This window comes from Cheilinus undulatus, linkage group 11 (genome assembly GCF_018320785.1).
Source record: "Cheilinus undulatus linkage group 11, ASM1832078v1, whole genome shotgun sequence".
Taxonomy (NCBI): Eukaryota; Metazoa; Chordata; class Actinopteri; order Labriformes; family Labridae; genus Cheilinus; species Cheilinus undulatus.
Window position 1 is genome coordinate 3,348,140 of NC_054875.1, and position 14,484 is coordinate 3,362,623.

A 14,484-nucleotide genomic window follows, 5' to 3' on the forward strand; every position below is an offset into this window, starting at 1 on the left:
AAGAAAGGAACAGAACTGCCGTCTGCAAACACTTAAACATCCTGATTGAAATTAGTTAAAAGAAGTTAAAAAAATTGTTTGTAAATGCTTTGCTGTAGTAAGGAGTTTGTCTGATGTTTTGATTTTAAAAATTAAAAACTGGTTGATATGGAGTGTCTATGGCTTCTTTTTTTGTTGAATTTATTAGAATATCAAAATTAATGTAATCCTGGTAGAGTTTTCAATCGTTTGTTATAGAGCTAAAACGAGACCTACAGCCTCCCTGTAAGACCGTCCAGCTAAAAATACTAAGAAGTGATTTTTGGTCCACACCGCCCAGCCCTATCTTCGGTCGTTTGTTGCACCGACCTGACAACAACAAATCCCGGGGGCCCATAATTCAGTTCGGCATGTTTATGTTTCACCTGGACTCTCCTGGTGTGTGTTAAATTCTACTTTAACTACATAAACACATGAATAGGAGGCTTTTAATCCAAACTAATCTAAAGTTAATTCGTGTTTTCTGATCCAGATCTGGTTGACAGTTTGATACCCGGATATAGAAGAGAGAACATCACACGTTCCGACAGGTGTGCTTCAGTCGACAAAAACAGTCCGCCACGTAAGGTAAGTACTTTTGAAGTTATTTTCCTCCCTTTACCGGGATTAAAACCGGTTAAACGCGGAATAAACTGATGCTTAAAGTTGAAATAAATAACCGTTTACATTATGGGCTGTGTCAGCGGTCCGGTACTCACTCCATCGGTTCTTTAAATCCGCCAGTCGGTGTCCTTTCCTCCTCCTCGTTACCGGTTCACTCATCTCTGCTTTAATCCACGAACACGGCGGAGGAAAAAGTCCCAGATTTACCCGGTAACGGCTCCATTACCGTCAACACATCTCGAGCTCGCGCTCTCTCTAACCTCCACAGGTCCTCGTGCCTCTCAGTCTGATTCTACTACTGCTGCCGTGTAGGAGGGAGGGAGCGCGAGACCACAGCGGTGCTCTCTACTGCTGCTGTTTGGAGGGAGGGAGCGCGAGACCGGAGAGGTGCTCTCCACTCTGCTGCGTTCAAGCGCCGCTCTGAAAAAATCCGCCAGTAGAGTTTCCTCATATCGACGCTGTAAAATGTAAATATTTATGTAATTAAGAACTAAAAAAATGAATATTGCTAAAATAAAGATTTAAACACAACAATGTTGTATTTCTATGGAGCTTAATCCATGCCAAAAGTTTTGTTAATAAAAAAAGAAAATAAAAAAAAAAGAAAGTTTATGGTTTGTCCCTGAATTTGAAAAATTACAAACACTGAACTGAAACTAAAAATAAGCGTAAACGAAGTTTTTTCAATTTAAATATATTTTTGATTCAGCTCTGTAATTATTTCAGTTAAATAATTTATTTTCATTTTTCACTCTTAAATATATTTTCACATTTGAGGTGTTATTTTTTCAGTCACAGGTGTAATTTTTTGGGTTCCGATTTTTTTTCACTTTCCGATCTACGATGGAGTATTAGGGCCACACCAAGAGAAAAAAATATAAGAATAATTTTTTTTTTTTTTTTGACATTACGAGAATAAAGAAAAAATACTCGAGAATAAAGCTGTAATATTACGAGAAAAAACATGTAATATTACGAGAAAAAAAGTTCTTATATTATGAGAAAAAGTCGTAATATTATGAGAATAAAATATTACAAGAAAGTCTGCCGCTGCGCCGCGGACCTACGAAGGAGTATTGTCCTGATTCTGATAATAATTTGATGCTGATGTGCCAAAAGATAAGTATTTCCTTATTTGTGAAACCGATACTAAAGTATAGCTCAACATTGCTCATTTCTTTCTTGTAATATTTCTCGTAATATTACATCTTTTTTACGTAATATTACTACTTTATTCTCCTAATATTACACCTTTTTTCTCGTAATATTACTTATCGTAATATTCTCCTATCTTTTATTTATTTATTTATTCTCCTCGTGTGGCCCTAATACTCCGTCGTACCGATCGTATTTTTTCAGGTTCAAACTTTTGGCCCTGTTCCGGCGGGGGGGCGTGGTCTCGACTGAGAAGGGTGTGGAATTGTGAGGGACAGCATAGCAAAGAAGGCTCAGAGCCTTCATGTATTATGTCGCTTTCAGGAAACGTGCGTACTTTGAGATACATGACTCAACACTTTCTATACACTGTATTCACCAAATTAGCTGCAAATAAAGGGATGCTGAAGACCAAGTTTGCTATTTTAGACGACTCTTGGCAATTATTTATCTATTAAAACATTAAAATATGTCAGATTGTTACGTTTATCACCCATACTTAAAGAAACAAGGTTTCCACTTCCATACTGGACTGTAAACGCAGCGCAGCATCACAGATTCTCATTTCTTACCTGTGCATAAAAAAACGCAATTTTCAGTACTCTAAATATCATAATGCTGGGTAACTTTGAAAAGTAGGGACACTCAGAAAGACGTTTTTATGTATCAATGCAGTAAATAGGCATAAGGTTAGCATGACCTAGCAGAATGCTATTGTTGACTAAGAATCGACTACTTTGATTACTTTAACTTAAATGGCTGTAATTGAGTAGTTTTTCTGGGTACTTGTCTTTTTGAGTACATTTTGATGTCAGTACTGTTGCTTCTACTTAAGTATGTTTTAACCATAACAGTACTTTTTTTTGAGTATCATACTCTGGTACTTTTTCCACCTCTGTTGACTACACTGTATTTCATATCTGGGGATGTGTTGGCAGAGTTTCCCATCATGCCCCTGGGCAGGGTTTAGTTGTACAGCGATCCCTGCTGCAGTTATTTTTCATTTTTCAAATGGATTGTTGTTTTTGTTGTTGTTAAACACATTTGCACCATGAGTGAAGTCATCCACTGAGTTAGAGATCCCGTCTGTGACTTCAGGTGTTCCTGTAGGAGGCGTATTCTTCATCAGTATGTGTTGCCTTGCTATGAGGTTGACTTCCTGCTTTGTTCTTGCCAGAAGAGCCATGTAGTATTATATAAACACTTAAACGTTTAATCTAACTCTATATGAGTTTAATCAGTTCTGTCAATTTAACTGTATATTTACTTTACCTCTGCCAAGGAGGTCATGTGATCCGCACAGTTTGTTTGTTAATTAGTTCATTTATTAGCAACATAAATCAAAAAGTCATAGATGGATTTTAAAGGATTCTTCATTATTGGGAGATAGGGCTGATGGTGGAGGTCTGCGCTCTCTGAGTGCTTTTCTAGTTATAGAGGTTTAACTTTACCTGAACAACCTGGTTGGAGGTCTATTCTCTTGTAATACACCAGTACTTTTACTTTTACTTGAGTACATTTTGACCAGAGTAGCTGTACTTTTACTTGAGTACATTTTGACCAGGTTAGCTGTACTTTTACTTGAGTACATTTTGACCAGAGTAGCTGTACTTTTACTTGAGTACATTTTGACCAGGTTAGCTGTACTTTTACTTGAGTACATTTTGACCAGGTTAGCTGTACTTTTACTTGAGTACATTTTGACCAGAGTAGCTGTACTTTTACTTGAGTACATTTTGACCAGGTTAGCTGTACTTTTACTTGAGTACATTTTGACCAGGTTAGCTGTACTTTTACTTGAGTACATTTTGACCAGGTTAGCTGTACTTTTACTTGAGTACATTTTGACCAAAGTAGCTGTACTTTTACTTGAGTACATTTTGACCAGGTTAGCTGTACTTTTACTTGAGTACATAGTCATTTATTTTTTCCACCTCTGAAAAAATGTCACCTTAAAAAATGTCTGAACTTTTGGCCTTTATTATTCTGTAAAGAACATTTATTTAGCAGTTGGCAGAAGAAAAATAAACATTTATTAGGCCAGCAATAGACAAAATGTGAAAAGATGCAAGAAAATGTGAAATACAGTATATCATTATTAATATAAATTAATTTTATCCATATAAACCTGAACATTTTAGGTGTAAATGTGCAAAAATAAATATTGTTTGGTGTTATTTCACAGATCAATTAAGTGAACTACTGATAAAGATGAACTGCTAAATCCATCTTAAAGAAAGGAACTTGCTTTTAGGATTTTTCTGATATTTTATTTATAAAATGAGTAATGTGTTTAGCCCACATTTAAAGGGAAGATTAATAAATGACAGAAAGGATCAGTAGTTGCAGCCTTGGATTAATGCTGTTTATTATCCATGGTGTTTTATTCTAAAAGGATTATTTTAGATAATAAGTTCAGAACTTATTTTGGTCCTTGATTTTAATTTTGAATATTATATCCTTGTTCTTCTGCACAGATGTAATTTTAGGCGAGTATGTCTTCACGTCGGTGTTACAAAGAAGGAGAAATAAAGACTAGAAGACTTTTTCCCTGCTTCTAACGGACTCATAAAAGACTCAAAGACCTAAACACAGAGAAACGTCACCTCTACGTCCACCCGGCGTTCCCTTTGAAGCGGCGGCGGCGGCCTGCAGGCAGTGACTCAGACATCTTTTACATTCCCAGGAACCTGTTCTCTATCAGGGCGCTGAGTCAGACCACTTTAACCACGTTTCTCCTCTTTGACAAGAATGTTCAGACAGGTAGAAACCTCTGGAAAATGTTGTTTACAAGCACTTTCTGCTCATAAACAGAGAAATTCTGTTTAGCTCTGTGAGGGGTCGTTACTGCAGGACTCCAACATAAAGTTCACTGATGTTAGGCAGGCTTTAAAACTTTGTTTACATCAGTTTCACAGCCAGAATTATACCAGACTATCAGTTTATCAAGACAATCTGTGTAGAGTACACTTCATCTCATATTCAAGAAGGTATGTGTGCTGGAAATCTTAAAACATGGAGGAATAGAGGCAGAGAAAGACTATTTCACTTACATACCCATCATCAGCCACAGTAAAACAGAGAACGCTCCTCCAGAGACTCTGACATTACATAACAGAGTTGATATTTCTCACAACGAGTTAATTAACCTTGACATGAAATGTTGGTGGTATGTCCCTTTAATAAGCTCCTCTCTGCAATGGAAAAAGCAGCTCATTGCTTTTGATTCTGAGCATATATATGTCAGCATGTACAGAGGATTATACCACCATTGGTTAAGAGAAATATGACTCCCTCTGCAGCATAGAGATATGAGGAGAATCAGTGCTGCATGGAAGTGTGGGTTTAATTTCTCTGATTAACACCAACGAGCTGCAAAAATCTGATTTATCAGTTTAAACCCAGAACCCAGCTTTAAAAGGTCCAATCTTTCTTTGAATAAATATGCCATTAAACTTCAAAACAGCTCAAGGATCATCGCCTCAGGAACCTGGGGCCGTGCTCACAGCTGCCAGTTTTACTCCGACCTCTGGTGGATTCAGACAGAGCAGAAATCCTGATGCAGAAATGTCTGAGCAAATGGGAGGAAAAATGCCCTGAGGCTACCATTCTGCTGCTCTCTGAAGGTTCAAAATGCTCTCCTTGGTGTCTTTCCTTAAATAATGCGCTCTTTGATGCCCTTTTAAAATACAAAATTTAAATATTTTTCCTCTAAACAGACAAAATTTGATGATTTGCACTCTTTGATGCCCTCTTAAAATACAAAATTTGAATATTTTCCCTCTTAATAGACACAATTTGATGATTTGCACACTTTGATGCCCTTTTAAAATACAAAATTTCAATATTTATAATAATAATAATAATAATAATATCTTGAATTTATATAGCACCTTTCAAGAAACCCAAGGACGCTTTACAGGAACACATAGACATGGACATGGACACAAACTATGTGAGGGGTAGGATGAGTGTAAGGGCTGGTTTAGTGAAGACTGTAGGCTGTGGTGAACAGGTGGTGCTTGAGACGTTTTTTTGAAAATGTCCAGAGATGGAGCGCTACGGATGTCTGCAGGAAGAGTGTTCCAGAGGGTGGGGGCTGCAGCACTGAAGGCTCTGTCTCCGAAGGTTCGGAGTTTGGTTTTGGGCATGGAAAGTAGGCCGGTGTCTGAAGATCGAAGGTTGCGGGATGGTGTGTATGGATGGAGGAGATCAGAAAGGTACTGAGGAGCCAGAGCATGGAGAGATTTGTATGTGAGGAGGAATTTGTAGTTGATACGGGACTTGATAGGGAGCCAATGGAGGTGGATGAGGGTCGGAGTGATGTGTTGCCAGGGTCTAGTGCGGGTGAGAACTCTAGCTGCAGAGTTTTGGACGTACTGAAGCCTGTCCAGGGTTTTGCTGGGAACTCCAGACAGGAATCCATTACAGTAGTAGTAGGTTAGGTCAAGGAGAATGAGGAGGCTGATGGGTCCAGAATCTGCAGCTGTGGGGAGGTCGTTGGTTATTTTGATAAGGGCGGTCTCAGTGCTGTGGTGAGTGCGAAATCCTGATTGAAGAGGTTCATGGAGCTCATGGTTGGACATGTGTTGCTGGAGTTGGGCAGCAACTGCTTTTTCAAGAATTTTGCAGATGAAGGGAAGGTTGGAGATCGGTCGATAGTTGGAGAGGTTCTCCGGGTCTGACCCGGGATTCTTGATGATTGGGGTTACTGAGGCCATTTTTCCTCTAAACAGACAAAATGCACTCTTTGATGCCCTCTTAAAATACAAAATTTGAATATTTTTTGTCTAAATAGACAAAATTTGATGATTTGCACTCTTTCATGTCCTCATAAAATACCAAATTTGTATATTTTTTCTCTAAATAGGCACAATTTGATGATTTGCACTCTTTGATGCCCTCTTAAACTAAAAAATTTGAATATTTTTCCTCTAAATAGACAAAAGTTGATGATTTGCACTCTTTGATGCCCTCTTAAAATAAAAAAATGAAAATTTTCCTCTTAATTAACAACATTTGATGATGTGTTCTCTTTGGTGCTCTCTAAATGGACACAATTGGAATTTTTTCCCTGCATATGGACTAAAATTGCAGATTTGCCCCTGAATTAACACAATTTTGACAGTTTGCCTTTGTTGGTACCATCTAAATAGACAAAATTTAACAATTTGCCCTCATAGCTGCTCTCTAAATGGACAAAAATGGACATTTTTCACCTAAATTGACAAAATATGATGATATGTCCTGTTTGGTGCCCTGTCAATGGACACAATTTACACATGCAAACATACATTCTTCATTTTACTCGCTAAGAAATGTTCAAAAAGACAATCTTTAAAGATTGCACACATGAAGAGTTGTTTTGAGGAGACTAAGCTGCAGCTGAAACATCATCTGTATGAGACTGTCTGCAGAGTTGAGGCGTTTTTATACAGAAACCAGACTAGACTCGCTCCTCCTGCAGGTACTTTCCAAACTCCCTGTTCTCTGTGTTTAAACACACCTGAAGACGGAGAGTGCCGGGTCAATAAATCCGCTCTACATCTGTTTAAATACACTTAGATTTTAAATGTCAGCTGGTTTCTAAGCAGCTGAGAAGTGATAGTGAAACAGCTGACTAATATCAGATATGACATGCATGATTTTAAGGGTGTTTACTTGAGCACACGTACCGGTCTTCAGCTGGTCCTGAGTCCTGAATGGCTGCAAGGCTCCAACTTCATCAGGTAGAGGCTCTGAATGGTTAAAGTCAAGGTAATCAGGTTACTTCAGAAGTCAGGGAACAATCTGGTCCGTCATGATTTTTAAGAGTGATTATTATTATAATCATAGTAGATATCAGAAAGTTAGAGACAAATAACAGGATTTTATAAATGCATGTTTTATTTTTGACCTTTTCTTGATTCCTCCCGTAAGGATGAAAATGAGCGGAGCCCTCTCCTCCGTGTGAATCCTGCCTCCTCTGAGCTGTTGCTTCTTTCTGCAGGTTTGTATTTACATGCTGATATAAAACACTGACTTATCTTTAATAGTGATCATATAAGTATCTTAAAATGCACATTCTTACTTTTAACACGGAGAGAGGAAAAGCTGAAACTCCTTCTGCTGTTTGGAAACAGTGGCCGCTCCGAATTCTGAAGAATGAAGAAAAAGAGATGTAAAATGTAGTTAATGTAGTCAGTCATGGTCAATATAATTTGGCTTTTTGAAAACAAAAAATGCAAAAAGAAAAAACTCTCTAATGCCTGAAGGAAAGTCTAATCAGGTCACCCTTAGGTGAGGACATGTTTGATGAAAATCTGTTGAAGCATTCTTGACGCGCCGTGTTCACACAGATGACCCAGACCATTTTTAACTAAAGCCTCCAAACCAGGGGTTTCAAACTCAAGGCCCGGGGTCCAAATCTGGTCCCTGGTATACCTGGCCCACCAGGTCATATCATATTTTTATTACCTCCACCAAGGAGGTTATGTGATCAGGTGGGTTTGTTCATTTGTTCGTTAGCAACATAACTCAAAAAGTTACGGATGGATTTTGATGAAATTTTCAGGAAATGTCAGAAATGGCACAAGGAAGAACATATTAGATTTTGGGACTGATCCGGATCACCGTCTGGATTCAGAAATTTTTTTAAGGATTCTGCTCTATTGGGAGATAGGGCTAATGGTGGAGGTCTGCACTGTTACCACTTTACACCAGGAGATGGCGGACATGAGTAACTTCAATCCCAGCAGCAGTGTTTGGTGTGTTTCTTCTCAAAGTTTTGGAGTGTATAGAGTTTGAAAGATGCACGCCCGGTCAAGGAGACGAGTCGGAGAGTAACAGAGAGAAAGACAGCCAATAGTAGTGAGAATACTCACAATGCTGGGAGGAATAGAGGAATATTCACCCTCTGCCATGACTTCCAGTCGTCCAGTGAGACCATGGGTGAGACTGTCAGTGCATCTGATGGCGAAGCCAATGCTTTATAGCACTTCCATCCCACCGGAGAGAGAGTAATTGGCGAATGCTGCGGTGGGGGGCACATAGGGACAGATCCAGGAATTCTTCTAAAGGATTCTTCACTTTTGGGAGATAGGGCTAATGGTGGAGGTCTGCACTCTCCGAGTGCTTCTCTTGTTATAACTGGCCCACTGATCTTCAGATTTCCTCCAGTTTAAAAATGTAAACCCCGGGGCGCGCCGGTAGTTGAGTGGTTAAGGCATGCACCATGTATGCAGGCGACCCGGGTTTCAAATCTGGCCCATGGCACTATTCCTGCATGTCTCTCCCTGCTCTCTTCCCTGTTTCCGACTCTATCCACTGTCCTATCAAATAAAGGCAAAAAGGCCAAAAATAAATCTTAAAAATTAAAAATAAATAAATAAATAAAAATGTAAACCCAACCCTGATGATTTAAAATATCCTTGTTCTGTCATAAAAATAAGAAAAAGTACAAATATAAAATAAAATAATTATATAAAACGTCATGAATGTGGGAAAATAAATTTCTGTATTCATTTTATATTCTTGATTTTGCATCTCACAGTTATCAGGCAAAGTTGTGGTTTTGACTTTTTATTTCAGATTTTGACCTTTTTTAATTCACATTTCTGACTTTTTATCTATTTTTTTTACCTTTTTAGATCCTCATTTTTTAATTTTTAAGTAATATTTTGACCTTAAAACTCATGATTTTGAGTTCTTTTTCTCACATTTTGACCTTTTTAGCTCCTTACTTTGACTTTTATCTCATAATTTGGCCTTTGTGTCCTCAATTTAAAATTTTAAGTAATATTTTGCCCTGTAAAACTCAAATTTAAATTTTTTCTCAGCTGTTGACATTTTTAACCGATGATTTGGTAGTTTATCTCATATTTTGACCTTTGAAACTCATGATTTCAAATTTTTATCTCATGTTTTAACCCTAAAAAACATGATTTAAACTTTCTTTCTTGTGTATTTGCCTTTTAAAAACATGATTTCGACTTTAAATGCCTTCTGGGCTAAAATGGTTGAATTTTATCTCAGATTTTCTTCCTATAAACTAACCTCTTTCACTGTTTTAAATCTAAAAATCATTCATCATCAGTGCTAAGGTTTTTTCCTCCCATAATTCATTGCTGGTGAAAATGAGGTTGACAGTTTATGGTTAAATGTTGGTCTTGTTCGGCCCTCAGGTTGGACCCAAATTCAGAATTCGGCCCCAGCTGTGATTGAGTTTGACGTCTCTGATTTATGCTTCCTTCACAGACTCAGGACTGGTGATCCTGCAGCTTTAACCGTCCGCTGTGCTACTGACCCGTGTGCGAACGCTCAGAGCTCATTCTGCATGTTCTCTATATGAGCGGCTTCACTGGCTCTGCATGGGAAGACTCCATGGCTATTTATAGACATCCAAATGAGAGGACATGAGGATTCCCTGTGGGAAAACTCTCCGGGTATAAACCACCAGAGAACCGGAGGAATGCATCACTGCAGGGTCACTGGAACACAGCGTTAAGTCATGTATGTGTTTAAGAGGAAAATATTTCTGGACTTTTGTCGAAAGGAGAAGCGGAATATTTCAGTTCCTAATGGACTTTTTTTTTTGGTTTCTTTGTCTTCCCTGGGAAACCTCTTCCGTCATCCTCATCCTCCTCACTGCAGGAAATGATGAGTTTTATGTTTCTTGTTTGTTTTGAATCAATTAAGGGTGAACATGAGCAGCGGAAGGACAAAACAAGACAATAATACCAACTAGAGTCAGTCAGAAGTCAAAAAGCATCATGTAAATTTGAATTTCATGGACAGACCACCAGTTTACTTCTAGTAAGCCTCAGTGATACTGGAGTAAAGGGATTATGCTGCAATGGGGATATGAAATGCCACTAACCAATCAAAATGTCACTATAACTACCTATAATAATGAAAAAACACTAAGCAAACATAATGACATCCCTGACATATCTCACTCTCTGCTGTTGCACTGAAGCGTTATCGATGGAAGCAATGTTTCTGTGTTCAAATCTGGTTTTACGCACATTAAAATAAAATGGGTTGACAAGTTTAAAAATAAGAAAACAGGAAACGTCAGGTGTTTATTGAAAAAGGAATCATAGTGGCAGTGCAACAGTTTCAACAATAGTTAAAGGTGTGTCAGGTCTGAGCTGATTCAAAGCAGCAGGCTTGTAGCTGAGAGTGGTGGTCAAAGGAGAGGTTGTAAATACTGAGCTCTGCTTAAGCTCCATTTATTCATCCATTAAAACCTTATATCAGACAAACTCTTCACAGTTAAAGTTCCCACTTGTTATGTTGTTTGAATCCTTTTATTGTGAAGGGTCATATCAGGAAATGGAGCGTTTTCAGAAGCAGCTTTAGAATAAAAGAACCAAGATAACCGCTCTCATCATCAGCTGGGAGTTTATGCTTATGCTCATGTGTAAATTCAGTCTGTCCTTCAACTCTGAATATTTTCATTGTTTTTAAGATGTCATCAGTGACTCTTGTCTTATTTCCAGATCCGTGGTGCAGTGTTAATTTCATCGACTTAAACTCTGAGAAAACATGTTAGTCAGCTACCTTTACTACCATCTGGCAGACTTAGACTAGCTAAAATAGACCTGTAATCATAAAAGGTCGGTTGAGTTTTCTTCCAGGAGACTAAAGTCAGTCTGATGTTAGTGCTGGGTGGTTGGACATTATACATCCATCCTCCAGTGCATAAAAGACATGTTTGTGTCTTCACCAGTGTATTTAAAACTGATTGAAATATCGAAAATTTTATGTTTGTATTATTTGTACAGGGCTGCACGGTGTTGCAGGGGTTAGCAAGAGGGTTGCCTCACAGCAAGAAGGTCCCTGGTTCACTTCCTGGTCAGGGCCTTTCTGTGCAGAGTTTGCATGTTCTCCCCCTTGCACGCGTGGGTTCTCTCGGGGTTCTCCGCCTTCCTCCCACCACCAAAAACATGCTCGTTAGGTTAATTGGTGACTCTAAATTGGCCGAATGGGAGTGTGCCTGGTTATCTGTCTCTATTAGTCAATCCTGTGATTGGCTGGTGACCAGTTCAGGGTCGTCTCTTGCCCAGTGACAGCTGGGATAGGTTCCAGCCCCAACCCCCCAATCTTAAATTGATTTTAAACCAACGATTAAGACTAACTGATTTAACCATGCTGTGGTGCAGCTCAGAGGGTGAAATGAGCCCATGCTGCACAGTTTTGATGAGTCAGGAGAATTTTGGATTGAGTCTCTCTACTCATGGACAAGTTCTCTGCTCTCCAGCATGATTAACATCACCTCTGATCTGTGCACAAGTTCACATGAATCAAGCTCAAGACCAGGTCTTGTTTCTGGTTTTCGGTACACTTATGTTCACACTGATCAAATGAACCAGACTTTTGGGTCAAGTAGCAATTATCCGACCCAGGCCCGGGTCCCTAATGTAGAGGGAGCACCCAGAAGACATGTCAATGAAATCCAATTCTGCAGGAGCTTCTGCAGAAAAGCTGCCGACAGACATGTCATCTTTAAGTTTTGTGGCCTGCAGCTCTGTGTCTGTGCACGCTCCTCTGTTTACTTCAAACAGCAGACGGCTGCAGGCGGACAGAACAACCAAGCCTCTCAGTGCAGAATACACGCTGTGGTTAAAGCACTGACTGCTCCACAATCACATGTTTATGACATATTTACAGCGTGTTTCCTCAGCTTATCTCCAATATTAATGAAGTAAGATTGCTCTGTTCTCTGCAGTAAAACCACCAACATCAGACCTCCCAGCAGCACAGACATGTCCCTCATATTCTCCTATTAACTGGTTTCTTCACTGTTCAGCTTCTTATTTCTCAGCTCCAAACTCTCACAGTCAATCAAGTCAAACCAGCATGAAGGTCTCTTGTAGCTGAGTGGTTCCATACCACATAACCACAGCGCCGCTGATTCAGCTGCAACTAGTGAGCTTTGCCTTATGTCCTGGTTTAAACCCCACCGTCTGTTTCCTGTTGACCTCCTAACCTCTGAACTTTACGGTGCAGGTGAAATAAAATCCCAGTACATGAACAGCAAACACATAGAAAGGGTGCTGTTTTCAGTTAAAATCGTCATGTAAACATGGCCTCAGTAGTAGTTAAAGCCATTTTTACACAACACTGATGTCAACCTAAAACAGTGACCTTTTGTTGGTTTGTGACTGCTGGTTTACAATAAAGTAAGTAAAGTCTTGAAAACAGGTTGCAAAGTGCAGGGTCTTGAGAATGCTATGGTCTACGCTGGCGCCTTCTCATGTAAACTGGCAGTCCCCTGGAAAAGGAAGGCTGTGCCTGGTAAATACCCATGTGGGCTCTGCAGAAGGAAAAGGATGTGCATGTGCCGTTTTATCCCAATTAATCTCTGACTTTAAGTCCTTAAAACAACTAATCACAAAATTTTTATCAGTTTAAAATTCTATTTTCTAACTAAATGAAATTGACTTCCTGTTTAGATATAAACTTTTAAAGGTAAAGGTTTTAACTTGAACTTAACTACAAAAAGGAACTTGTTATGGATTGAAATGGAACAATGGAACAATAAAAAAGTCAATTTTTAATAAGCCAATGTTCGGATGACTTCTGACCTGTCCACTGAGCTGTCTGTGAATTTTTAATGTGAAGTGAAACATTAAGGATCAGTGGTGGAGTTATTTAACATCCATGGGTTGCATGGAGACTATGGCCATTGACCTGAGTGTGCTGAAAGGGCAGTGAAGTATGAGATCTGCCTTCTTTGGTTCCCCCTGCTATGACTGAATCTGACGAAGTGTCCTCTTTGGCTCCCTCTAAATGGACAAGAATTGGCAAAGTGCCCTCTAAATGGATAGGAGTTGATTAAGTACACTCTAAATAAATAAGAGATGACAAAGTGCCCTCTAAATGAATAAGAGTTGGTAAAATGCCCTCTAAATGGAAAAGAGTTTATAAAGTGCCCTCTAAATGGATGAGTGGGCAATGTGCCCTCTATATGGATAAGAGTTGACAAAGTGCCCTCTAAATGGAACAGAGTTGATAAAGTGCCCTCTAAATGGAAAAGAGTTGATAAAGTGCTCTCTTAATCGATTAGAGTTGATAAAGTCCCCTCTAAATGGAACAGAGTTGATAAAGTGTCCTCTAAATGGAATAGAGTTGATAAAGTGTCCTCTAAATGGAATAGAGTTGATAAAGTGTCCTCTAAATGGAACAGAGTTGAAAAAGTGTCCTCTAAATGGAACAGAGTTGATAAAGTGTCCTCTAGATGGAATAGAGTTGATAAAGTGTCCTCTAAACGGAACAGAGTTGATAAAGTGTCCTCTAAATGGAACAGAGTTGATAAAGTGTCCTCTAAACGGAACAGAGTTGATAAAGTGTCCTCTAAACGGAACAGAGTTGATAAAGTGTCCTCTAAATGGAATAGAGTTGATAAAGTGTCCTCTAAATGGAATAGAGTTGATATTGTGCCCTCTAAATGGATAAGAGTTGATAAAGTGCTCTCTTAATCGATTAGAGTTGATAAAGTCCCCTCTAAATGGAACAGAGTTGATAAAGTGTCCTCTAAATGGAACAGAGTTGATAAAGTGTCCTCTAAATGGAACAGAGTTGATAAAGTGTCCTCTAAATGGAATAGAGTTGATAAAGTGTCCTCTAAACGGAACAGAGTTGATAAAGTGTCCTCTAAATGGAACAGAGTTGATAAAGTGTCCTCTAAATGGAACAGAGTTG

At 38.9% G+C, this 14,484-nt stretch overlaps 1 protein-coding gene and 1 long non-coding RNA gene across 3 annotated transcripts in view; one reads left to right on the plus strand and one right to left on the minus strand.

Moving 5' to 3' along the window:
* The window catches only part of LOC121518199 (DENN domain-containing protein 2D-like), a 45,978-nt gene that overhangs the window by 29,779 nt on the left and 1,715 nt on the right, over positions 1-14,484 (minus strand). Inside the window, exons 2-4 of one of the 2 annotated variants that reach the window (XM_041800455.1) lie at positions 7,868-7,934; positions 7,694-7,780; positions 7,473-7,535 (exon numbers count right to left, since the gene is read on the minus strand). In XM_041800455.1, coding sequence (XP_041656389.1) covers positions 7,473-7,535; positions 7,694-7,780; positions 7,868-7,934 — 217 coding nt within the window. Of the gene's footprint in view, positions 1-737; positions 986-7,472; positions 7,536-7,693; positions 7,781-7,867; positions 7,935-14,484 lie in introns of those variants that run through there. The other variant, XM_041800456.1, reaches the window with a different exon arrangement.
* Positions 546-11,082, plus strand: LOC121518200. The gene is made up of 3 exons (XR_005992629.1): positions 546-606; positions 7,717-7,786; positions 10,033-11,082. It is a non-coding gene; the product is annotated as an uncharacterized LOC121518200 (long non-coding RNA).